Source organism: Giraffa tippelskirchi, chromosome 11 (genome assembly GCF_054371585.1).
Source record: "Giraffa tippelskirchi isolate mGirTip1 chromosome 11, T2T-mGirTip1v1.2.pri, whole genome shotgun sequence".
NCBI classification, from domain to species: Eukaryota; Metazoa; Chordata; class Mammalia; order Artiodactyla; family Giraffidae; genus Giraffa; species Giraffa tippelskirchi.
Genome location: NC_137285.1, coordinates 16568582 through 16592586, shown reverse-complemented (window position 1 = coordinate 16592586; position 24005 = coordinate 16568582). Strand labels below are relative to the sequence as shown.

General features: G+C 42.2%; 1 protein-coding gene across 3 annotated transcripts in view; it reads right to left on the bottom strand.

Annotated features, from left to right (window-relative positions):
- TMEM233 (transmembrane protein 233) overlaps nucleotides 1-8162 on the bottom strand; it is a 71004-nt gene extending 62842 nt beyond the window's left edge. For all 3 annotated transcript variants that reach the window (XM_081539863.1, XM_081539862.1, XM_081539861.1), the window contains exon 1: nucleotides 7895-8162. In XM_081539863.1, the coding sequence (XP_081395989.1) occupies nucleotides 7895-8080 (186 nt within the window). In that variant the 5' untranslated portion in view covers nucleotides 8081-8162. The remainder of the gene's footprint in view (nucleotides 1-7894) is intronic.
- Nucleotides 8163-24005: the final 15843 nt, after the last annotated feature.

Below are 24005 nucleotides of genomic sequence, written 5' to 3'. Positions count from 1 at the left end.
AAAAACACCAATACAGTATACTAATGCATATATATGGAATTTGAAAGATGGTAACGATAACCCTATATGCGAGACAGAATAAGAGACACAGATGCATAGAACAATTTTATGGACTCTGAGGGAGAAGGTGAGGGTGGGACGTTCTGAGAGAATAGCATTGAAACATGTATATTATCATATGTGAAACAGAACACCATTCCATGTTTGATGCATGAGACAAGGGCTCAGGGCCGGGGCAATGGGATGACCCAGAGGGATGGGATGGGGAGGGAGGTGGATGGGGGGTCCAGGAAGGGGAACACATGTAAACCCATGGCTGATTCATGTCAATGTATGGCAAAAACTACTACAATATTGTAAAGTAATTAGCCCCCAACTAAAATAAATAAATTTATTAAAAAAAAAAAATGGAAACTTCAGGTGTATTCAGGTTCCTGCACTGAAAGCATCATACTTCTGGAAAAGCAGCTTTGAACTGAAGAAAATCAGTTGAGAGCAGAAATCGATCTCCAAAGGTGGATCCATAGGCCTGTGGTGTGGGGATGCTGGTGAGTGCCAGATGAGCCAGGAAAACTATCCTTGGGAAGCAAGCCTTGGCTAACTTCTCAGCAACCCTTGGCATTAGCCTGACTTTCCTGGATGTTTTTCAAAAAAGTTTTGGCAGAAATGCAGAACACAGAGGGGAAGGGAGGGCAATCCTCAGAGATAAAGGTAGGAACACATTTAGGCCTCTGGGGCCATTCATTCATTCATCCATCCATCCATTCATCAAACATATGTTACTCACTAACCACGTGCTCAGCACTGTGCTAAGTGCTGCGGCCAACAGTGCAGCTGCAAGAAGCTCACGGACACAAACTGGTGCAAAGAAGGAAAAGTACTCTGAGAGAAATCTATTCAAAGTGTAGGGTGAGGAGACACAACCTAGGGTGAGGGCAAGAGGGTAATCAAGAAGGACTTCACAAAGGAGGTGGTTTTCCAGCTAAACTTTGAAAGAGGAGTGAAACCTGCATTTTAACAAGTACCTCGAGTGGTTAAATTTTGAAAAGCACTGTTCTAGGACGTGAGTCCTCCTACCTGGCCTTCTCTTGAGGACTATTTAACGGTGTCCTCCAAAATCATCATTAAAATTCATTATAAGTCAGATGCAGTTTGCTTATAAATTCATGACAAACTGCACCTCAACCATGGCATGTTTCGCCAACAGCTGTTGGTTTGTTACCTGGGCAATGTTTAACAATTTTGGGAGAGACTTTTCTTTTTTTCTTTTTAACAACAACAAAAACACCTCTACTATGTATATTTTCAAACATATTAAAAATCAACAGAACAATACAACAAATCTCCATGTTCCCATAACGCAGCTTCAACAACCATGTGTTAGTGGCCAATCTTGTTTTTATCTATATCTCCCATATTATGTTCTGAGAAAGTCTTTATAAAATTTTATCAGTAAATTAAAATGACATTTAAAATGTGTTTTCTTTTCTAGGAACATACAGATTAACATCTTGTACCTGTAATAATCTAGGATTTATTAGATTGAAAGGATCTATTGAAAGGACCCCAACAGCAGTTTAAAATCTATATTCCCAAATTCCAAATGTCAGTGGCCACCCTTTGCCACATACTGGGGAAACTTATGAAAGCAGCCATCAAGGCAGGGGTTGCCTGGGCCATGTGCATATCTAAAATCTATGGGTATCTATAACAAAGCTGTCCAACAAAGCCAACACGCTCCAGGCAAGGTCTTTGTCATCTGAAACCATCTTAACATTCTTCACACCTTCAAGTGCAGGAATTCATACGGAATAAGTTGCAGGTGTCCATAATATTGATATTCTATTTCTTAGCTGACAGTAATGTAGAAAGAGCCACAGAAAGAAGACAGAAATCAACTGAGGACCCAATGAACTATAATACTTAGAGTTTCAACTTATAAGCGATGGCAAGCATGCTGGGTCAGCTACCTGAACCAGGATCTGTTATTTCCAAGCTCTGCCTTGATCACTGAAAACAAACAAACCAAAACCCCAAACCCCACACAAGAAATAACTCTCCTCTGAACCTATGAAAATCCAGTTGAAACCCAGTTTCGACGGACAAGCCCCAATGGAGTCTGGGTCAGAGAGAAAGAATGTCCAGTTTGGTCTGTCATTCTGTGGATATTTACTTTCTTTCTGACCACAGACTTTGTCTTCTAGAGCAGGTGTGGACAGGTTCTGGGCAGGGCTGTGGCTTACTGTGTCAGCCCACGACCAGATAATGGATTTTGACAATGGCTTCAGATTGATCATCCATTATCAACTGCATCTTCTGTTGGTTTATGAAACCTGCTGCCTTGTTTTGAGGATTTCTCTTTGCCTTTTTTTGGTATGTTGGAGCTGTTTCCTTGATCCGTTGTCTTTATGTTTCCTGATTTACTTCCTTGTATTAGGGGAGCACACCCTCCCATAGCTTTCTAAGAAAAGGTATATGTTGGATTTCTTTTTGAGATCTTGAATGGCTGTAATTAATGTTTACCATTAGGTCACAGCAGTTATTTATTCCAGTGACACATTTACTTGTCATTGCTTTTATTTTTTAATCAAATTCGCTAGTCTCAATAAAAATAGAAAAAGCTACTGGAAAAGGTAATGGCTTGTAGCCCTAAAATATATGCATCATCATCTTTAATACTAAATTCTAGCTGTGTTTTAGCTAATGCTATGAAATCATTTAAATTTTTACTATTTAATTTCCACAACAGTACCTGACTTGGTACCCTCACAACCCTTGTTTAACAAGATTGAGAAATCAAGCCTCAGAAAGACTGAGACAGTTGCAAGAGATTACAAATGTAGCAAAAAGCACAAAAGGCTTTGAACCTCACTGTTTGGTTCCTGGACAGATTCTGTAGATGTGAGGAAGAAATTCTATTGAAAGAAGGTTTATAATTCACCTAATTACAATTCACTGGCTATTGTGTATTCATACTTAGAGTGACCAAATTGGTTCACCTATGCGAAAGACTGTATCATATCATAAAAATGGCATGGACTCGCTTTCAGTCTCTTGAGCCAGGTAGCAAATTCCAGCTACAAAACTAATATTAATAGATGGAGACCTCAACCGAAATTTGCCAACATTCTTGCAACTTCTTTCTTGCAGATCCAGGAGGGGAGAGAATTTGCTGATCTTATTTATCATTTGATAAAAGTAAAGGAGTATACCAATGCCTGGAGTGTTAGTCACTCAGTTGTGTCCGACTCTTTGCAACCCCATGGACTGTAGCCCACCAGCGTCCTCTGTCCATGGAATTCTCTAGTCAAGAATACTGGAGTGGGTAGCCATTCCTTTTCCAGGGGCTCTTCCTGACCCAGGGATTGAACCCACATCTCCTACACTGCAGGCAGATTCTTTACCTTCTGAGAAACCAGGAAAGCCCAGGGAAGTGTGGAAGAGCCTGGCATTTAGTAATAGTGCTCAATAAATACTTGTTGAATGAACAACCAATCTTTCTCCAGGGTAAGTCATGTGGACAGTCTCCACATTCCATCTTTCATATGGAATAAACAGATAGCCCTGGAATGGGAGGGAGTACAACGAATGAGACCTGAAAACCACTCTGGGCTCTACTTTCCAAGTCGTGTGCCCCATCTATATGGAGGAGGGGTGCCATTTTCAAATTCACATGTGTAATATGGGCTAGTAGGCAATGGCACCCCACTCCAGTACTCTTGCCTGGAAAATCCCAATGGACGAAGGAGCCTGGTAGGCTGCAGTCCATGGGGACGCTAGGGGTCGGACACGACTGAGTGACTTCGCTTTCACTTTTCACTTTCATGCACTGGAGAAGGAAATGGCAACCCACTCCAGTGTTCTTGCCTGGAGAATCTCAGGGACGGCGGAGCCTGGTGGGCTGCCGTCTATGGGGTTGCACAGAGTCGGACATGACTGAAGCGACTTAGCAGTAGCAGCAGTGATCTAGCCTGCAGGAAATTCTTGAGATATGTGTCCCTGAAACTGAGTATAGGTTAAGTGCACTTTTTTTTTTTTTACATTTTTTTTTGATGTGGACCATTTTTAAAGTCTTTATTGAATTTGCTACAACATTGCTTCTGTTTCATGTTTTGATTTTTTTGGCTGTGAGGCTCCCTGACCAGGGATGGAACCCATACCCCCTGCAGTGGAAGGTGAAACCACTGGGACCACGAGGGAAGTCCCTAAAGGCACTTTCAATAAATAGACTTTTAGTACTTGGGGAAGCAAAGACTTCCATGTCCCTGCCTCTGGCAATGCTTGACCCACCAATATTCTGACATGACAAGCCATACTATACCAATTCTCTTCAGTGGTGAATTCCTCACAACCCCCAGGACTCCCTTAGTTCTGCCTGGGATGGTGGAAAGACCACAGGTGCCAACAACTTGAAGAACACTCTTCTCAAATGTGTATTTTTCAAAGAGGCTTTATGATTCCCTAGCACCTACTTCAACTTTGTAATTTGATAGAAGGCTTCTTGGACTTGATTTAATAAATAAAGATATTGATTGTTTTGAGATTCCTGGCTCTTTTTACAGTTCTGGGAATGAATTATATTGAGCCTTGTCAATATTTATGTCAGTTTCCATTATCTCCCTGTGTTTCTTGATTAGAGTGCTATTGATGTTTGGGGTGGGTCAGTTCTTCACTGGGGGGACAGTCTCCAGCATTGTAGGATATTAATATTCTTAGCCCTTCCCCCCCAAATGCCTGTAGTGCCCCAAATCACTGATATACACAGATATTTCCCACATAGTTCCGAGCACCTCCATGGGGAATGACACCACTATTTAGTGCCTCAACTGATCACAAATTACAGATGACTGAGATTTGAAAACAGCCAGGATTGAACATCACCAGACTGTCCAGGGAAAGCATACACCTGGCAGTTGGTCAGCCATTCTCCTCCTACACACCCCTCCACTTCCTCTTTATCCTTTAGAGTCTTTATTATGAAACCTGTCAAACTGAGGTCTGCACTGTTTCAAAGGGAAAATGCTTCCAGTACCTTAGAGGGAGCACAATTTGGAGGGTGTAGGAAGCTTAGTTTGATGTTAGTTTGACGTTCTGTTTTCAAACATAACATATGATGTTTTCAGGCTCCAAATCTATCCATCTGTCTGACAGTTATTGCCTGTACCGAGTGCAACGCTGGTGGCTTAACACACTTTTATTCTCTTTTATACTTAAAACATTTTTGCCACCTCTTAAAATGCTTTTTACATTCTCATTTTCTAGATGAAGAAGCCAACACTTTAAAAGGGTATACATAAAGCTGATCCACTTTGTTGTACAGTAGAAACTAACATAACACTATAAAGCAATTATACTTCAGCAAAAAAAAAAAGTATGAAATTTGGCCAGTCAACTTTCTGATTCCAACATCTATGTTCTGACAATAGGATGGTCTCTTGCTGTAAATCTAGTGAAAAAAAATCTTGCGGGAGGCAATGGAGATAGGAGGGCCAGAAAAAGGTTTCTATTCAAAGCACATAGAAGTCTTATCCCCCAGGACACACCAAGTGGCATCATTAGTGTCCAACCTGTCACCACCAGCTGGAGTTCCAGCTCATCTCAGATGAATGTGGGATCGGGGGAGGGGGGGAGCCTCTGCAGGCAGTTTTCTACTTGGCACTGGGAAGGGAGTAAATTGGCTGTTGATTCATTAATAAACCAGGATAGGGTGTGAGCACCAATACCAGCCAATTCTCTGCTACCGCCTAGAGAATTTGGCTGCTACAACCTCCCCTTCCTGCTTTGCTGCAAAAAACCATCGAAGACCGAAGACCGGATATCTCAGGAGAGGAAGGAAGAGAGGAAACTGACTGGTTGGTCCTAAGGAAACTGATATGGTGGTTCCGGGGTTCGAGCATGGGATAAAGTAGCAGGAGGAGAACAGACACTGTGACCCATTAACACCATTCATACATTCATTCATTCATTCATTTTGTAATATTTATTGGCCATCTACCACCAGCCAGATTTTCTTCTAGGTGAAGTTACACCAACAAAAAACCAAACAACAAACAAATACCCCTGCCCTCATACAGCTTATATTCCAATGAGGGGACACAGACAATACGCATATTAATACATGGAATAATATATCAGACAGAGACAAGTACTCTGAGCAAAAAATTACAAGGAGCGGAGAATAGAGCTTGTGAGTGTGTGTGTGGGGGTAGGGAGGTTGATTTTAAAACAGTGATCAGAGAAGCTCTCAGCAAGTGACATGTGAGTAAAGATCTAAAAGCACCACCATGCTGGGCCCTGTTCCAAGAGGTTCCCACTTTATCTCATTAATACAACAACCCTGAGAAATATGGCTATGATTATCTCCACTTCACAGACAAAGAGGCCGAGGTGAAGAGAGATGCAGTGATTTCCGGAGAGCATACAACAAGTACATGGTGGAACTAGGACCTGAACCCAGGCAGTCTGAAGTTTAGCTGCTGAACGCTTGAATGTTGGTGCAGACAGCCTACAAATGGGGTATGAGAGAGGGCAAGCTGTGAGTGCAAATGAGGCCTCTGTGTGCACCCAGGAAGCCAGTACAGTGCCACTCATGGGCAACTGTGGGTGGACTTGAAGGGAGGAAGCGGGTAGTGGCTCTTGATCTTTACTGGCTTACTGGGACTCTCCCGGTCTGCAGCTGGGGAGCGGGGTCAGGTGAGGTGGGTGGGTGGGGGAGGGAGCTCGCTACAAGGGTTGTCCTGGGCCAGCTGCCCCAGTCAGTAAGGTTAGGACCTCGCCAGAGCTCCTCGCCCTCCTGGGTTCTCACAGAGCTCCTACCTGGGCAGCTGAAGAAGGTAGTGGAAGTGAGCTCAGGAAGTAGCACCAGCTGCTTCTACTGCAGAGAGAGGCACAAAGTTCGCGGGGGTCAGCACAAAGGGCGAGCTGCACGGAGTGCAGGAGTCCCCAGAGCATTCCCGGGCCTGAAGGGGTGCCTGGGAGCCTTTGGGGGACGGCAGGTGAGGCGCAGAGGGTCACAAAGAGTCGGACACGACTGAGCGACTGAACTGAAGAGAGGTGCAGATAGGGTCCCTGTGCAGCAAGCGAGAGAGGAACGACTACGTGCTGGGGTAGAAAGAGTAAAAGAGAGGAGAGCGCACATTGCTGCGAGAGCGGCACAGGGGGCGCCGAAGAAATGCCTGGAGAGGGAGCAAGCTCACTGGAACAGAGGGACCAAGAGGTGCCGAAGAGAGTGAAGAAGGGTCAGCTGGCGGAGGAATCAGCTGGCGGAGGAAGAAGTGCAAAGGAACCAGGAGTCCCAGAGAGGGCGCGCTCAAGTGTGGGGCCAGGGGTCTAGAAGACATTGGGAATCGCTTAGGGACCCTCAGAGAGTGGCCGAGGCCGCGCCCCGGGCACAGCAAAGACAAGACTATGTGCTAAAACAATAGAGACGGTGCTGCCGCTTGAGACCCGGAGCTCGGGAGACGCAAGGAGGGCGCAGAGCCTGCGCGCTCAGAGAATGGGGCGCGCTGTTGCTGTAGGAGTGGTGCACTTTGAGGTTCTAGAAAAAAAAGTTGAGAAGAAGTGGGTGGGCGCCCAAGAATGTCGGAGGAAGCCGGAAAGTCCAAGGAAGAACTTGCCTGGGTTGGAGAGAATGCACGGCCCTGCTGGAAGTGGAAAGCCGCCCGGGGGAGGCTTGGTCAGGGCTCTGAGAGTCACCAGGAGCGCAAAGGAGGCGCTGATGGTTGGAGGGAGAGTGCGGAGAGTCTGAGAAAGGTGAGCAAAGGACAGAAAAGCCCCGGTGGCCCGGGCAGTGAGGAAGGGAGCGGTGAAGAGCGGAGAGTGTGAGAGTCCCCACGAGGGGCTCCTGCCGCTCGGGTCTTCTGTCCCTGGCTGCTGCGGGTCCTAATTTACTCACCATGATGGAGAAGACTAAAGCCACGATGTTGATGGGGTACGCGGGGCAAAAACACGCGACGATGGCAAGCCACAGGTAGTTTTGGGGCTTGGGCACGTCCTCCTCGGTCTTGTCATCGTCGGTGTTGGCCTCGGGACTGCTGTCCAAAGCCCTCTTGAAGTTCGAGCTGGGAGCGTACTGAGACATGGGCGAGGTCGGCGGTGCGGGGAGGCGCTGGAGCGCACGGTCGGCGCGGTCTGGGGCTTTGGCCGCAGGCTCCTGGAGAGTCGCTGAAAAGCCAGTGGCGCGGGACTCCAGGGAGACGTAATCTCACCCCTTCTGCGCCCTCCACTTGCACCTGCCTGGGCTCAGGGACCCCGGCCAAGAGCCTCCGGCTCCAGAGGGAGGGAGGGAGTGAGCGAGGGCGCTGGGGAGGCAGCGGGGAGGAGAGAGGGAGCCAGCCAGCCTGAGAAACAGGGGAAAGGCACCCCTTGAGGACACACCCAGGGGCCATCAAGCAGACACAAAGACTTACAGATCAAGAGTCCTATAGGGAAGGGAAAAGGAAGACCCTTTACATGACAGACTGACTGACCTACAGGCTGAAGATGACCAGCTCCTCTTTTAAAGCAGTTGAATTTGAATTCAGCATCATAGGAGGTGACCCAACACTATCCAGTTGGGCACCCAGCCCTACCCAGGAGGTAGCAGACTTATTATTTCCTCTTGACTTTAATGATTTGCTTTCCCTGCTCTACGATCCTTCTTCTGAGTCTGAACATTGAGACTCACTGATTTCTCTTCCGCAACAGGTGGGCAGGGAGCAAGGTGCTCAGTTTGGGGCCCCTAACACACCACCGAGGGGGCCTCTGGAGACTGGCATGTCGACAGGCAGCAGGCACCACCCAGTCAGGGCCTGTCCTGGTACCTTCTACTTTCTCCCAAGTGTGCCGTCAAGGAGTCCTTCTCCTCTCTACTTTTTCACCTTGGAGGAGAGAAGCAGGTAGATCTAACCTGTGCAGACAACCCAGGTGGTTACCTGGGATGGAAAGGAGAGAGGGATTCACTTTGGGAACTGGAGTGAGGGTAGCTGAGATATATCAGCATCTGAGCAATCATGAAAGATGGTGTGGATCAGAACTGGGGCTCCAAACCAGACGTAGTGGGGAAATCATCACATCTGAGTTGAATGACCTCAGAAAAATTCCCTCACCTTGCTGATCGCCAATGTTTTCATCCAAAAGAAATAATAATAGTGGAATAATGAGAGTCCCTGCCTCATTACAGATATTGTTAAAGACTATGAGATTGTATGTCAAGTCAGGAGGTTCTAACTGTTCAATAAATTTTACCTATTACAGATGATATTTTCCCCAAATATAGTTATTATAGGGCTTCTCAGGTGGCGCTAGTGGTAAAGAACCCACCTGCCAATGCAGGAGACATGGGTTCGATCCCTGGGTTGGGAAGACCCCCTGGAGGAGGAAATGGCAACCCACTCCAGTATTCTTGCCTGGAGAATCCCATGAACAGAGGAGCGTGGTGGGCTACAGTTCATGGGGTCTCAAAGAGTTGGACACAACTGAAGCGACTTAGCACACACACATATAGTATCTCAAACCCAGTATCTCTTGCTGTAAAGAATTTATGAAAAATTCAGCTAGTGTGAGTTGGCAGGACCACAAGGAAATGCAAATAATTTTAGTGTACACAGTCTCAAAAGCAGTTGCTCACACCATCACATGGAGAAATGAGATGAGATAAGAAAGCAGTATGCCTCTGCTGTCTCAGAAAATGAACTGATGGTCTGGGACGCTCTCACTCATTGCATAGCCCTCTTTGATTTGAATATCTACCTCCCTCACTGGACGGCAAACTGCCTGAGAGAGGGAACTGCCTTGCTCATCTTTGTGTCAACACTTGGCACAAATCTATATATTATAATAAACATGTGCTTAGCATAGCTTTCTGGGTGAACATACGAAGATGACACATCACTTATATGGGAATCTTAAAAAAAATGATACAAATGAACTTATTTACAAAACAGAAACAGATTCACAGACATAGAAAACAAACTTATATTGTTCCCAAAGGGGATAGCGGGGATCCCATTGTGGGGGGAGACATAAATTAGGAGTTTGGGGTTAACATATACAAACTACTATATATAAAACAGATAAATAACAAGAGCCTACTGTATAAGCACAAGGAACTATATTCAATATCATGTAATACCTGATAATGGATACTGAAAAGGAGTATCTATATCTATCTGATTCACTTTGCTGTACACCCGAAACAACACTGTAAATTAACTATACTGCAATTTTTTAAAATGATTTTAAAAAAAAGGGAAAATATCACAGTATCTCTCCCACCATGCTTTCTCCCCCATTTTGGATGGTAAATCAAGTAGGAATAAGCCAGAGAATTAGATTCACCTATTGAGTTCTCAACCAAACCTTTGCCTGGAATGCTTTTCCCTGAGACTGTCACATGGCTGCTCCTCTTCCTTTCTTATCTGTCAACTGAAATGTCACTTCCTCAGAGAGACAGAGTTTCTCTTTACATTCATCTAGTGTTCAGTTCAGTTGCTCAGTTGTGTCCGACTCTTTGCGACCCCATGAATCGCAGCACGCCAGGCCTCCCTGTCCATCACCAACTCCCAGAGTTTACCCAAACCCACATCCATCGAGTTGGTGATAACATCCAACCATCTCATCCTCTGTCATCCCCTTCTCCTCCTGCCCCCAATCCTTCCCAGCATTAGGGTCTTTTCCAATGAGTCAACTTTTTGCATGAGGTGGCCAAAGTATTGGAGTTTCAGCTTCAGCATCAGTCCTTCCAATGAATACCCAGGACTGATCTCCTTTAGGATGGTCCCCATAATTATTATATATTTTACTAGTTTTTTTGGGGGGGAAGGTGACATTTATCACTACAGTAATTTATTTGTGTACTTGTTTGCTGTCTATTCTTTCTTGAGACTGTAAGCTCTGTAACCTGTTCAGGGCTGTATCTCCAGAACTTAGAATTGTCCTGTGGCACATACTAGGGATGCAAGTAGTAGTTCTTGAATGAATGGATCAGAATTACCTGTGAGTGTTGAAAAATGATTTCCAGATCTTAATCAAGATCTACTTGAATTAGAATTTCCCAGAGTGGCATCCCAGAAATCTATATTTAGAATGTCTGGGAAATCTGTATTGTCAGAACAATCCCAAGTAATTTTGATGGGACTGAGCATTTTCTCAAATCCCAATACCATCTCTAGCTCTCAGGGTGTAGGCCTGTATCTTTCTATTTTTAGGTCCCCTCTGGTGCCTCAGACTCAGCATATCAAAGGTTAAAGTGTCCTCCCTAAGAACCTGCTTCTCAAGGCTTGGTCCATGGCTAATGGGTCCCACCCATTTCTCTAACCTCCTCTCCAGTCAATCTTCTCCTCTCACTATGCCCAGCCACATAGGACTTTTTTTTTTTCTCTTCTCAAGGAGTATATCTAGACATTTTCTAACCCAGGATCTTGGACCTGTCCCTTCTTCCAGGAATGCGTCCCTTCCTCCCTTTCATCTGTTGGCTACTTCTCATTTTCAGGACCCATCACTTCATGTATTACCTTCTGAGAGAGCCCTTCCCTGACCATCATATCTAAATCATGTTTCCACAACTAAAATGCCCATCAAAAGATGAACGGATAAAAAAGATGCAGTATATATATACAATGGAATATTACTCAGCCATGAAAATAAATGAGATTGGATCATTATAGTGATGTGGATGGACCTAGAGTCTGTCATACAGAGTGAAGTAAGTCAGAAAAGCAAATATCATATATTAATGCATATATGTGGAATATAGAAAATGGTACAGATGAACCTATTTACAAGGCAGGAACAGAGATGCAGGCATAGAGAATGGACACGTGGACATGGGGAGGGTGGGCAGGAGGGTAGGACAGATTGAGAGCATAGTACTGACATATATATACACTACCATGAGCAGAAAGGGGCTAGTGGGAAGTTGCTGTATAGCACAGGGAGCTCAGTTAAGTGCTCTGTGATGACCTAGAGGGGTGGAATGGGGGTGGGTGGGAGGGAGGCTCAAGAAGGAGGGGATATATGTATACATATAGCTGATTCACTTCGTTGAACAGCAGAAACTAACATAACATTGTAAAGCAATTATACTTCATTAACAAAAGAGCAACAATAACAAAAAATAAAGCAGACTTCCATAGTCTTATTCATCATCCTATTACCCTGTTTATTTCCTTCATCACAGTTATCACAACCAGAGACTATCTTATTTGTCTGCTATTTATTGTCTGTTTCCCCCAGTAGAAGGCAAACTCACAAGAGCGGAGATTTTTTTTTTGGTTCACCGTGGTGTCTCCTAGGCCTTGTTCCTGGCCCTAAGTAGGTGTTCAATAGATATTTACTCAACAAACTGTGCATGCAGTCATCCACATTAGGAACTTGAAGGCATAATTCTTTTCTTTCCTTCAGCCTCTATATGAACGATTCATTATACCCTACTGACTCCATCTCAAACACAACTCCTCACCCCATCCTCCTTCCCATGCCCACGGCCAGTGTTCCAGCTGCAGCTCTTACCAACAATGACAAAGCTCCAGTGAGGGCTGTGTGAGCTGTATTTGTGATGTGAGGCTGGTGAATTTATTGGGTGTGACTAAGACCCTGCTGCAGTCCACGGGGCTGCAAAGAGTCAGGTACAACTTAGCGACTGAACAACAAAGCCCAAGGACTGGGCACCACATGGAATTTTGCTGCTTCAAGGTCATGAACTGCACCATCCACTCCAACCCACTTGTGTCATCCCAGAAAATACACAAAAAAAGATTGTTGGTTGTTGACTCAGAATAGCCCATCTGTCAGGAAAACAACTGCTCAACACTGGTCCAACACTCTGGAATCACCAAACATTTCCTTCTGTGTGCATTCAGTGCATTCCCTAGATGCATCATCTCCCTTAATCCCTACTGCTCCATTTATGAAGTAGGTAGAGAGGTTTTTTTTTCCTTAAAGCTGAGGAACCTAAGATCAGACGGGTAAAGGATCTTGTGGAAGGCGTTATAGCTGAGTGGAGGTGCCAGCATTTGAACCATGTCTGGGATATTTGTTCAGCAAGCTTGTCCAGGTCAGAGAGGTAGCTGGACATCTCTGAAGTTTGCCAGAGTTATAACAGGCTGTTCAGGGAAGATGGATTAATAGCTTCTTGACTGGTCTAAAATGTAGCACTGAAACTGCAATTACTTGAAATATTTACAATTAGATCGAAAAGAAAGTGCCCATACCAGAAAGCGTAATGTATATGGCCTTGATTCTTGAGGGATGCATTAGACCACTCGGTAGGGGTTTCTAGCTCATATTTCCTGAGCTTCACTAATTTTCTCTTGAGAGGTCAGTTTATTGCTCTTGAACCCTACTGGCTGATTGCTTAATAATGGAGCAATACCTTCCCTCTTTTAAAAGGAGAGAAGAAAGTGACTTCCTAATGGCTACTCTAGAAGAGGGAAAGAAAACTCACTCTAGCCTTCTGGACCCCAATGTAGCAACTCACCCTTTTTGACTTCAGAAAAAAAGTTTTATTTTCCAAATGTAAAAGTAATATATATTCTTTCTAGAAAAGTTGGGAAATGAATGGAAGCATAAATAAGAAGAGAAATATCACCTCTATCCTACTATCCAGTGTTAACCACCATGAAAATAAGGGACTATTTCCTCCTAATTCTCCTCCTACATGCATTTATGTTATATCACTCTTAACACTCTTTGCAGGTATTTTCATAGTCTGCATCATTTTCTATTAGATGGATTACTACTTATTAACCACTCTCTGATAATCAGGTATTTAGGTTACTTTTAGTGGGTTTCCGTTACTAAACAAAACATGGAAAAGGTTGTCACGGACATCTTCTATACCCAGCGACTGGCATTTGTGATCATTTCTTTATGACTCATGACCTTATAGGGTAGATGCCTGTCTTTGAAAGGCAGAGAAAACTCAGACTTGCTGGTTCAGAAATTACAGTATAAGATATGTGCCAAAGGTAAAATTAAAGTTTAGCCCAAAGAAACAATCACAGATTAAATGGACTACAGAAATGAGATGATTCAAATGAGATGAAATGAGATGTATTCAAAGAACAAATTCTCAATGCTAGATAGATCCCTAGAACTACAATACTCAATGGGGGTGATGTTGAATGTATGCTTTCTGATCTTAGTTATGTCTAGGATTCCATAATATTATAGTAGGAGGGAAGGAAGGTGAAAGGGAGGGGGAGAGAGAGAGAAAGGGAGGGAGGTGAGAGGGGGAGAAACAGGAGAGGGAGAAACGAGGAGAGAGGGAGAGAGTAAGAGGTGGGGAGAGAGAGAAAGAAAGAAAGAGAGAGAGGTTGACTGAGAATCTGCTGATCTGAGAAAATGCAAGGGAAAGGTTCCAGATCTTAGGAATGGTGAGAAGTCCAGTGTGCTTGCTGCCAAATTTTGCATTAGTCTCAACTACCGGGCTTTAGTCATAAAGTAACTGCTGTGGTCTCAGGAGTTTGCTACAAAAGAACTGTGTCTTTTTGGCTAATATGATTAGGAAATCATTTACCTTTCAAATTTCCAACAGTTTTGATCCTCTTACAAGGGGGCAAAAAAGAGCAAAATGTGGGAGAGGGAGTATGAGGGGGAGAGAGATTACGGACTGTTAATTTGTAAAGCCACATGAGGATGGACGGGGATAAAACACAAACTCTCTGACTTAAAATGCAATCCTTTTCCCATTCATCCTCCATCGTATCAGAGAAGAACTGTATCTATCCCATCATTTTCCTTGCTGATTGGATGACATATATATACTACTAATATATAAGAATGCTCTGTTTTGGAATATACTCTGCAACTCATGGATGAACCTGCTATAAAAAATAGTCAGAAACTTCAATTAAATAGTTTCTGAAAATAAGGGCTTCCCTGGTGGCTCAGATGGTAAAGCATCTGCCTGCAATGCAGGAGACCTGGGTTTGATCCCTGGGTTGGGAAGATCCCCTGGAGAAGGGAATAGCTCTACCCACTCCAGTATTCTTGCCTGGAGAATCCCATGGACAGAGGAGACTGGTGGGCTATAGTCCATGGGGTCGCACAGAGTCGGACATGACTGAGTGACAAAAACTTTCACTTTACTTTTCAATTAAACAGAGGTGGGAGACCAGAAGTGGTAACTGTCATGCCCTGTGAAGATAATAGAGCCCAACAGGAAGAAGAAAGATCCCTCTTCTTTCCTGGCAAGGACTCAGCCAATGACAAGTCATGGACTCTTTGTTTACTAGAGCCTTCACACTGCCTCTTACCCTCTATATTATATTGAAGTACAGTTGATTTACAATCAATGTAGTTTTAGTTTCAGGTGTACAACATAGAGATACAGAATATTTACAGATAATATTCCATTTAGAGTTATTATAAATATTGGCTATACTCCTGTTTGGTACAATATATCCTTGTAGCTTATTAATTTTATGGATAGTGCTTTGTACCTCTTCATTCTCTACCTTCATTTTGCCACTCTTCCCATTGGTAACCACTATATCTCTGAGGGGAGTGGGGTACTTTATACTTTAGATGGTGTGGCTGGAGAAGAGATGCTGGATACATTCTGGTGATCCCTAGAGACCCTCCTCACATTTTCCCACCCTATTTTCTGACCTGGTAGATTATCTGGAGTGTTTTACATCCAGCCCGAGGAAATATGGTTCACTGCTTATTTTGTTAATAAAGTTTTACTGAAACACAACCACACCCATTAATTTATTTACAGGCCATGACTTTTCTCCTGCTACCATGTCAGAATTGAGTAGTTGTGACAGACTCTATGGCCCCTAAAGCTGAAAATATTACCATCTAGCTCCTTACAGGGAAAGTTTGCCAATTTCTATTTCCTTTCAATAGGTTTCCTTGCCCTCTGGTTTCTGATGAGTTTGGACAACAGGGAATTCTGGAAGGAGAACAGAGGGAGGAAGGAGAGTGACTTTAGGATGCTCTCCTCCAGGGCTCCCTACCTGCTTGAGCTTTGGTTGCCCTGAGCTGATGAATCATTGGATTTAAAGTCTCAAGTCCTCTGGGGGCAGCCCTCTCCATGGAACTCCCCTTTTGGATTTCAGGTAGCCCCTGACTTCTTCCCTTCAGACTTAAGAGAGGTACCAAGCCCTCTTTTGCTCCGGGGGTACTGTACTATGGTTCCCCACATCTTTGTAAATAGTCCTTCCTCTAATGTTCTAATGTGAATGTGTCAATTGAGGAGTGCTAGGGCCAAAACTGACTTAGAAGGTCACCTTGGGGAGGTGACATTTGAGGGGAGAGGTGAAAGCTAAGGAGAAGCCAGGCATTTGAAGAACTGAGGGAACAACAATCCAGGCAAAGGGAATAGCATATGCAAAGGCCCTGAGGTGGAAAAGAACTCTGGGCATTTAAGAAACTGAAAGAAGGCCAGTGAAGGTAGGAGAGGTAAGCAGGGCCAGACCATGGAGGATCTTTCCAGCACTGGTAAGGAGTATACATTTTATTCTAAGAACAACAGGAAGCTACTGAAGCCACATTTTGATATGAGCTGATTAATTTTTGTGTGTGTGTGCTGATCAGTTAATGAGTTGCTGGATAAAGAGTGATTAAAATTGACTTTGGGAAAAGGAAGATGCGGTTCATGAGTGGAGTCAGACAACCAGGCCTTGAGACAGGCAGTAACTAGGGCAGATCTGGGGACCTCACCATTGGAGTCAGTTTCTTCTCATCTGGCTCCCAACAAGTCTGTGTCTACGTATCAAATTTCAAACTCTTGGGAGAGAGGATCTGGTTTACCTCAGGTCTAGGGTTCCTAACTGGTGGCCAATGTAGTGAAGTGAAGAAGTTACCTATTTCTTGATTCATTCACAAATATTGTGCCAAATGGATGTCTTGTACTGTCATCTGTGCTGGGTGTGCATAAAATGATGAGCTAAACAAAACTGTCCATGCCCTCATGGAAATTTTATTCTAAGGGGCAGAGAGTCCCCTCTCTAAAAAAAGTGAACAAGCTATTTCAAAATGCTCCTTGATGGCAGGGCCTTTATTTGGTCACAGTTATATGTCCAGAAAATAAACAGAGCCTGACACAAAAGAGGTGTTTTATATATGAGTGGACTGACAGATAATAGTAAAGGACTTACTTAGTAGAATGTCAAGGAAGGCTGCACTCAGAAGTTAACATTTAAATGGAGATCTGTAGCGTGAGAAGCAGAAGCCATGTGAGGAGCCGAGTATGATCCCACTAGACAGGAGGAATAGCATGAGCATAAGTCTGAAACGAGAAAGTGCTTGGGGACGCGTACATATATACCTTAGACAAAGGAGCAACTGAACTGGACACTCTATCCCAAAGGGATGTAATTCAACAAGTATCTTGGGAAATGACTGTGACGATCTCTACTTCAGGGCTTCCAGTGGACTGACTGTAAAGTATTTCACTTGCCTTGTGAATGACCAAATCTCAGTAACCCTAAAAATGAGCTATTCACAACTGATTTTAAGAGCTTCAAATTTGAAGATAGAATGAACTTTTTTTTTCCCCCAGACTCATTCTGGTGGTTTCTGAAATACTTCGAAGAAAAAGCACCCAAACTTGGGGTCATATGAGTTCCAGCAACTCTTGTGGGCTGGATCCCTGCTACCCTGCAACTACAGTGGAGAGCATGCTTTTTCATCTTTTCTAGATGTTTTTGTTCTTTGGTTCTCTGAAGCGCCTCTTACTTGCCCTCTTGTCTTTTTGCCTCTGAGCTTCTGTACCACGATGCCAGATGCTGGTTGAAATGAAGCCAGACACTTACCCTAAAGCACCAACTTCCCCATCAGAGGGTATATATCTGTCCTCTGCCCTTCTAAAGAGCAAAGTCCAAAACAACCCATCAAAAAATGGAAAGAAGATCTAAACAGACATTTCTCCAAAGAAGACATCCAGAGAGCCAAAACGCACATTAGTCAACATCACTAATTAACAGAGAAATGCAAATCAAAACCGCAATGAGAGGGAGTTCCTTGGTGGTCCAGTGGTTTCACTGCTCTGGCCCAGGTTCAATCCCTGAACAAAAAGAACAAAAAACACGCTACAATGAGGTACTACCTCACACCAACCAGAAGAGCCATTATGAAAACGTCTACAAACAATAAATGCCGGGGCGGGTATGGAGAAAAGGAAATCCTCCTACACTGTTGGTGGAAATGCAAATTGGTACAACCACTATGGAGAACAGTATGGAGGTTCCTTAAAAAATGAAAAATAGAACTACTATATGATTCAGCAATCCCACTCCTGGGTACATATCCAGAGAAAACCGTAATTCCAAAAGATGGGGTGTGTGTATCTACACACCCCAATGCTCATTGCAGCACCATTTACAATAGCCAAGACATGGGAGCAACCTAGATGTCTGCCTGAAACAGACAGAGCTGTGGTACTTACATACAATGGAATACCATTCAGCCACAAAAAGAATGAAATAATGCCATTTGCAACAACATGGATGAATCTAGAGATTATCATACTAAGTGGAGTAAGTCAGACAGAGAAAGACAAATATTATATATCACTTGTATGTGGAATCTAAAAAAACGGATACAAATGAATTTATTTACAGAACAGAAACAGACTCACAGACTTTGAAAACAAACTTATGGCTACCAGAGGAGAAATGTAGGAGGGGGATAAATTAGGAGTATGGGATTAACATATACACACTATCATATATAAAACAGATAATCAACAAGGACCTACTGTGAAGCACAGGGAACTCTACTCAATATTCTGTAATAACCTATGGAAAAGAAGCTGAGAAAGAACAGATATATGTATATGTATAACTGAATTACTAGTTGTACACCTGAAACTATCACTGTTGCAAATTAATACTTTGCTCCAATATAAAATAAAAGTTAAATTTAAAAAATGTATTGTAAAAGAAATAAGGGCCCAAATACCTCCTAATTGCTTTCTGCCAATACATGTACATTATCAATGCGTATAACATCCACATTTTGTTATTTATCATAAATAGAAATTAATTATTTGAGGCTTTGTCTGAAAGTTAAGTTGAAATCATCAACTGATAGTTTCCAAAGTGTTATAAATACCATTCACTGCAGAATCAAGTTGTGTGACTGGATTTGTAGAGAAGGACTTAATCCCATATTACCACCTACCTGTTAACTATGTGATTTTTTTTTTTTTAAACAGAAGCCCTTAATTTTGATATTCTCAGAACTAAGATTTTCCCACTTTTGGCATGAAATTCTGGATTTTACTTAATAATTTCATCTCCATTTGGAAGTTACAAATATATTCTCTGACAATTTCTTATACTAGATTTCTGGCCCCACATCTGACATTTAGGTCCTCAAAGAATTTGGAGCTCACCTTTGTAAAAGTGTGAGTAGGGATCCTCCTTCATTTTGGTTCAAATAATGAGCTAGTTGAGGGTTTGTTTGATAGCCAGTTTCTACACTACCACTTCAGGTTTTTATTGCTATGAGTTTGTATGATGTGATAAAATATAGTAAACCCTCCTAATTTTTATTTGCAAAATTGGCTTAGAAAATTCATAATCACTTTTAATAAGTCTCCTGAAACACATACATATATATTATATGGACAGGAACAAAAAATGATAACATTTCCAAGTCTTCCCCAATTTATATTTATCTAGGATCTTTTTGGGTATCTTTGTAATATTTTATAATTTTTTTTTATAAATGTCTTCTGTTTCTAGGCACGGTACATTTTTTGTTGCTATCTGAATAGGATATATTATTTTCCTACTGCATTTTCTCACTGGTAGCTCTTGGGATGTAGAAATTTTACTGCTATTTGTATGTTGTTATTTTACACAATAATCTTGCTGAATTTTCTTACTGGCTCTAGTAATTTATCTATCTTGTATTTCCTCTATAGTTAGTCATGTTGGTTGTAGACTTTTCCTCTCTTTTTCTTAAACATCATTTATTCTTCTGCCAGGGCTGGCTTCAAGCCTCTAAATCTAGCTAGACTTTAATAACATTGCTTTTTTTTCTTTAATTTTTTTTTTACAGGTTAATATCTTTAACATATAACAAGCTCATACAAATTTATCAGACCCCAATAGGTAAGAGCAGAGGACATGACAACCCACAAAAGAAATACAATTGCTTAACGTGAAAAGATGTTCTAGTTTGCCAGAATTGTTTTCTTTAAATGGTGCCTACTTCCAGTTAAGACAAGCAGGAGTGGCTATAAATTAATGACAGTGACATAACACTGCCTTTAAAAATGTATCTTTAAAATAGAAAAATACGTTAAAGTAAAAATTTAAAGAAATTTAAAGAGCAAAGATGACAGAGACAGCAAACATAGTGAGGCGATCTTTGGATAACTTAAGTTGAGAAATGCTGTCTAAATTATAATGCATCTATTCTGAAAAGAATCTTAGGGATAAGAATCCCATTCTTTTGGTTCAATCTTTCCCTTCATTTATAAAATGTGTAACATGAACTGAGAGAGGGTAAATGACTTCCCTAAGGGCATACAGTCCCCATGACCACAGCCCGAGTTCCAGGACTCTCTTGCCAATATTTTTCTTTCTCTTTTACTTCTACTGTTTATCATCTTGAAACACTTTCTCTTTACTCTCCTCACTCCCACCCCACTATTTCCAATTTACTTTCCTAATCAAGAGTTTCTCAAGGGCAGCACTATTGACATTTTGGGTCAGATAATTCTTTAGTTGTGGGGACTGTCCTGTGCCATAGAGAATGTGGAGAAGCATCCCTGGCTTCTACCCACTAGAATCCAATAGCATCCTCACTTCCAATGGTGACAACCAGAAATATCTTCAGTGCTTCCTTGGAGGCAAAAATTCCTGCAACTGGGTTATCACTGCTCTGAAGCACTGCTTTTTTATTTCTATAAAATATTAGGTCCTTCTGATGCTGCTGGTTTGTAGATCACACATTGAACAACACTGCTCTGAACTACACAGTCTAACCATTGTTTCCTTCCATTTTTGGCGAATTATGCTTATCAGAGATGAAATGTAAATTAACACTCCATTCAGGACAACATTTGCTATGAATGAAATTAAGTCTCCTATGTGGAAGATGCAGATTCCAGCATTAAAATTTCAGAAGCAAATTTTTCCTGAGATGGGTAGAGACCACACATAATTTTACCTCCTACACTTAGCAAATTAGAAATCAACTATAGAAACTAAGAGGAAATTATTATCAAAAATAATCACTTCACTATTGGTGTTATTTTGGAAAAAAAATGTAATGTGCCTCACCTACATGTTCAGCAAGCACTGTTTGAGAAAAGTTTGTAGAATGAGTACAAGTGAAGTGAATACCTCCTTAATGTGTTGTTGCAATTGCAAAGGCTGCGATGAGCTCAGACTCTTTCTAGGCAGTAGAATAACCATTTTTAATTGCTTAAGAGAGCTTCCTGGGAAAGCTGCACTTTAGCAAGAGTTTGGAGGCTGTGTATAAGCAGGAAGGGTTGTAATGCTGCCCTAAATGTCTTCAATTATACATAAAGGAGTGGGTTTTCTATCATAATCCAGCAAAAAAGCTTTTCTTGGGCTCTTGGGGAATGTTTGTGCATTAAGGATTAAAACTTCCCTGCATCTTTTGGGCCAATGAAGGTACAGACTGCTCTTGGTAAGGGAAAATTTTCTCTATGGTTCTTTTGAGTAAGAGTGAAAGTGGGTTTTAAAAATTCAGAACCACAATCAGTAGAGCCCATATTTGACCTAATCTTTCTTCTTTCTCTTTCTGTCTCTATCAGATGCTTCCTCCCCTGTTCCTCTTTCCATTTTTCTTTCTGTGCCTTTGATTTTTTTGCAAAGTGAATATAATGAGGCACACAGAGTTTTGAATATAATGAGGTGCACACACAGAGAAAACAGTTTTGTTTTATGATTTGTACTCTAAGGTGCTCTGCTTGTGTTTTTCTCTTACAAAAACCAGACAAAGCAGCACGGTTCCAGGAAATGGATGTGAAATTATCAGCTATAAGAATTTTCAACCATATAGTATTGGTTGACACTGGATGACTTTCTTCAAGTGACCAAAGTTTGGGAAGAGCAGAGTTCAGACAAAGAAGAAAGAAGGTTCCCCAATACTGGACTAGCAAAATGATATGTGATGAATTCTCCACTTTCTGAAAGTTACCTGGCACAGACAGACTGCTTACATCAGGAAGGTCAGGCTGGATAAACTTGACCTCTTCCTGGCTGCTCACCAGAATTACCTGAGGGAGATTTCCTAAAGAGGCAAATGATTTTTCAGCCTTGGGGTTCAAATCTTAGCACCTCTATTTAAAAAAAATCCTCCCTTGAGATGCAGATGATGTCAACCTGGCTCTGTTCCCAAAAGGCATTTGGAACCAATAAATTGGCAGAACTGAAAGGTTCCTTAGAAGAGCCTGAGGACTCCCTGAGAGCCTCCCTGAATTTAGGCAGCATTTTAGGTCAAGGGTCATGCACATCGGATGGGGGATAATGGTTGTAGCCAATAGGGTGTAGCCGAAAGTGGCATGGCACATGCCTGGATGAGTCAAATCCGTCTCTCACTTCCTTCTTGAGTGACCTCGGATGAGTCATCTAGTTTTTCTGAACCTGTTTTCTTGCCTGTAAAATGGTACCATCCCTAACAAGGTTGCTGTAGGGATTAAAGGAGGAAATGCATGTCAAGTGCCTAGCAGGGTACCTGACACATGATAAGTGTTAAGTACTGGGAGTTCAAAAAAAGACATTTATTTTTATCAAGAGGCCTTGAGGTGGCACAAGATAACCTAAAACCATCGGGATGCTTCAAGTTAGAGGAAGATGCTTATGAGTAGCCGTGATCTAAGTCTAAACTCATGAAAGGGATAATGGAGAAGTTACTTGTTTACAAGAACAAATATTCTTTCACTCTTGTTCTTACCTCAGGGCTTTTCCATATTCTGTTCCCTTCAGCTGGATTATATCTCTGATCCTCACATGGTTTTCAATTACACTTTTTCAATTATTATTACTATTATTTACTTAGCATTTATCTTCCCCACTAATACACAAGCTTCATGGTAGCAGAAACCTTTCACTGCTGTACTTGAGGTCTGGAACAGTACCTAGCACATAGTGAACAGTCAGTACATACTGATCAGATGAAAGAATACTGAATGAATAAATCTTGGTCAAAATAATAAACGAATAAAATATGAAGTGATAAATGGGTATAAAAGCCACGATTTTTTTTTTAATATAAAGAAACAAGGGTATCTAGAGACAAGCAATCTTAAGACTTGAAGGGACCAGTGAGATGATTAACTTCAAAGCACACATATTTACAGGTGGTGAGTAGGACCAGGTTTAGTATTCTACTATCCAAGCTCTTTATCATAGTTTTCTCAGTTACCAAAATTTGGGCATGTGCTCCCATGATTGCAAGGATATATGTGAAGACAACTGAATTGTGTATTTGAAATTAGGACACTGGCCATAATGGTTGTATTGACATGGAAATTATCCTTCAATAAAAAATAAATTAAAAAAATAATAAATGGCTATAGGTCAGCTTATTCTACCACATATCCTGACAATGAAAGTCTTTATTAGGGTGGTGTTTGTGTGTGTCTAAATGTTTTCTATAGAATTTGGGGAATAGTAAGGGTTAATTTCCAAAAGATGACTTAACTTGACCCCTGGAAGCCTCCTTGGCATTTAGAAAATTAGTCTCAATGTTTAGTGCTGCAAAGTTGAACATATCAAGGCAGTAGCCCTAACAAGCAGATTGTATCAGCAGTTAGCCTGGCTCCCTGGTGTCCCACTGGGGACGGCTGCACCCTCTACTTTGTCTCACTGGCTGAACAGGAGGGGTTCAGGACAGTCGTGAATGCCCACATACTCTCAGTTCAGGCATCTAGGCCTGAAACCTTCTCTCACAGAAGAGACAGAGGCTTCTATCATTCACTCACTCATTCATTTATTTACTTAGCATAAAGTCTCAAATGGCTACTGTTATGGACTGCTTTGTGCTCTGCCCCCAACAAATTCATATGTCGAAGTCCTAACCCCCAGGAC